General features: G+C 41.7%; 1 protein-coding gene across 1 annotated transcript; it reads right to left on the reverse strand.

Annotated features, from left to right (window-relative positions):
* Window positions 1-233: 233 nt before the first annotated feature.
* Window positions 234-650, reverse strand: LOC138897692 (uncharacterized). The gene has a single exon (XM_070183696.1). The coding sequence runs from the start codon at window positions 648-650 to the stop codon at window positions 234-236; it is 417 nt and encodes a 138-aa protein (XP_070039797.1).
* Between the last annotated feature and the right edge of the window lie 2,724 nt (window positions 651-3,374).

Genomic DNA, 3,374 nt, shown 5'->3' on the forward strand with positions numbered 1-3,374 from the left:
AATGGGTTCACCGTACAAGCGGATAAAATTCCGAATGCAAATCTGAGCCAAATGCTTTCAAGAATATGAAGTCATCACCGGAATGAAGTGTGCGGACGTAGTCAACTGGTCCATAATAACCAGACTACGTCATATTTCCTCAAGGTCAATGGTAAGCCTACCACAAAATAAATAGTGATGCGCTCCCACTTCCACTCAGGTATCTCTAGTATCTGAGTCAATTCACCCGGTTTCTAATCCTCGTACTTCACTAGTTGAAAATTCAAACACCGAGAGACATAAGTAGCAATATCATTCTTCATTTTTCGCCACCAATAGTGTTGTTTTAAGTCACAGTACGTCTTCGTGACACCTGGGTGAGTGGAATAGCGCAAACTGTGGGCCTTCTTAAGGATCAACTCTCTCAATCCATCAACATTCGAAACATAAATCCGGCCTTGAAGCCATACAACACCATCATCTCCAGTCACAACTTCCTTAGCACCACCCCGCTGCACCGTATTCTTCAACACCAACAAGTGAGTATCATCAAACTTACGAGCCTTTCTACGCTCCAACAATGAAGACTGTGCTAAGACATAAGCGAGAACATCGCTAGGCTCCGAAACATCCAATCTCACAAACCAATTAGCCAAAGCCTGAACATCCATTGCTAGGGGCCTCTCCGCAACCGGTAAATATGCCAAACTATCTATACTATCAGCCTTCCTACTCAATGCGTCGACCGCTCATTGTGTTAAATACCGGATGTACCCCTTCCTGGATAGGAGGCAATGCAAGCCTATAATCAACCTCCCCAACTCTCTCGAAGATCTCGAACATGCCAATAAACCTCGGGCTCAACTTGCCCTTCTTCCCAAACCGCACAACGCCCTTCATAGGCGACACTCGAAGAAGAACCTTCTCATCCACCATACAAGCTACATCTTAAACCTTCCTGTCTGAATAATTCTTCTGCCTAGACTGAGTTGTACGAAGTCGCTCATGCATCACATTAACATTTTTCATAGCAGCATGAACCAAATCAGTGCCCAAAAATCTAGCATCTCCGAGATTAAGACAACCAACTGACGAATCGCCTCCAATATAAAGCCTTGTATGGAGTCACTAGATGCTCGACTAGTAACTGTTGCTGTAGGAGAACTCTGCAAGCGGTAGAAACTGATCCCATGAACCTTCAAAATCAGTAACACAGGAACATAACATGTCCTCCAAGATTCGAATAGTACGCTTTGACTATTCATCCTTCCGAGGATGAAATGTGGTACTCAACTCGACACGCGTGCCCAACGCATGCTGTGTGGCTCTCCAAAATGCGATATGAACTTTGTGCCTCGATCAGACATGATGTAAATGTGCATGCTGTACAATCGAATAATCTCCCGGTTGTAAATCTGAGCCAACTGCTCTGAAGAATACGAAGTCATCCACGGAATGAAGTGTGCAAACTTAGTCAACCGGTGGAATCCACAATAACTCAGACTGTGTCATATTTTCTCAAGGTCCATGGTAAGATTACCACAAAATCCATAGTGATGCGCTCCCACTTCCACTCAAATATCTCCAATATCTGAGTCAATCCACCCATTTTCTGATGCTCGTACTTCACTTGTTGACAATTCAAACACCGAGAGACATAAGCAATAATATCTTTATTCATCCTTCACCATCAATAGTGCTATTACAAGTCACGATACACCTTCATAACACTTGTGTGAATGGAATAGCGCGAACTGTGGGCCTCCTCAAGGATTAACTCTCTCAACCCATCAATATTTGGAACACAAATCCTGCCTTGAAGCCGCATAACACCATCATATCCAAATACAACCTCCTTAGCACCACCCTGTTGCACCGTATCCTTCAACATCAATAAGTGAGGATCATCAAACTGGTGAGCCTTGATACGCTCCAACAACAAAGACTGTGCTATGACACAAGCGAGAACCCGGCTAGGCTTTGAAACATCCAATCTCACAAACTGATTGGCCAAAGCCTAAACATATATAGCTAGGGGCGTCTCTGCTACCAGTAAATATGCCAAACTGCCCACACTCTCTGATGTGCTGTAGAAATGCGACACTTGTGATAATAATTAAATAGACTTTAGCTCATCTTTTAAAGAATTGTAAGTTGTTTCTTATGTAGCTTTGGTGTTTTGTAAGAAATCGGACATAAAGAGCCAAGATCATGAAAAGGATGACGAAAACCATGAAAAGGCATAAAAGCTACAGATATACGGCCATAGAAGTTATGTGCGGACTGCAGACCCATCGCATATGTAACTAGACCATCACAGTGTCAAAGAGACAAAATGTGATTTAATATGCGACCACATAACTCATATGCGGACCATATACTTGTCGCACAAAAAGCAGGATGAAGTCCAATGAAGATGAATCTGCGATCAACTAGGCGACCACAAAATCGTTATGCGGACCGCAAAACAGGTATGCAATGGAAATATGGAAAGCCTAGAAATCCGATGTGCGGTGTTCTTACTAATGTGCGGATCACAGATCAGTTCCGCGGTCCATTCTGCTGTCGTGAAGCTATTCTAAAGGTTTATTTTTGTCATATTTTGTCCGCGAATTTTGGGCCATTATAAATAGAATGACTAGGATTTTTGTAGGGTATCTTGTCTGAAAAAGAGGCTACTCTTTATTTTTAATTAAATATACTTCTAGGCTGTGTGCCTAGTGATCTTTATATAAATAGAAAATAAACTCAAGAGTACAATTATTACAAATAGTCTCATAATACTTCGAATAAACTATGCTACTGTGAATAAACAGGTAAATCCTATGTATTACAGAAGATGATGTTTCCAACTCCAGACAATGGAAGATGTATGTATTCACTAGCCCTGCGCAATACCTCAATGTAGCGCCTCCAATGCTCTCACCAGGCGCCAAGTATTGCTTTTCAATCGACACATCAATTGTGAATATCCAAGCAACACTACCACATTTAGGAGATGGTCAATATAGATGGAGTTGTGTTATACTGTTTGTTATATATGACCTTTGCGTTGAATCACTTAGCTTTACACTACCACAATTAAGAACCGTTGATGTAGCAGCATCAGTACTGCAACATGCATGCTAAAACCACTCCGAGGTGATACTTCTCCATACAGTGTTTAAACTGTCCAGAAAATCCCCACTCAAACTGAATGTGTACTTCAAGTTTTGTCTTGCTGAATGTCTTGTAACAGTGATTTGATAACATTTGTGTGTGAATTGCATCATGAACTCCACTTGTATGCTAATGAGTTTCCTTGTAGTTAAGCATATTGTAGTCGCATGTTCCCCTGAAAGTGTTTGCATGCCTGTGAAAAAGCTGTGTGTGAATCTAACACATCTACACCTCAG

Source organism: Nicotiana tomentosiformis, chromosome 8, assembly GCF_000390325.3.
Source record: "Nicotiana tomentosiformis chromosome 8, ASM39032v3, whole genome shotgun sequence".
In the NCBI taxonomy this organism is placed as follows: domain Eukaryota; kingdom Viridiplantae; phylum Streptophyta; class Magnoliopsida; order Solanales; family Solanaceae; genus Nicotiana; species Nicotiana tomentosiformis.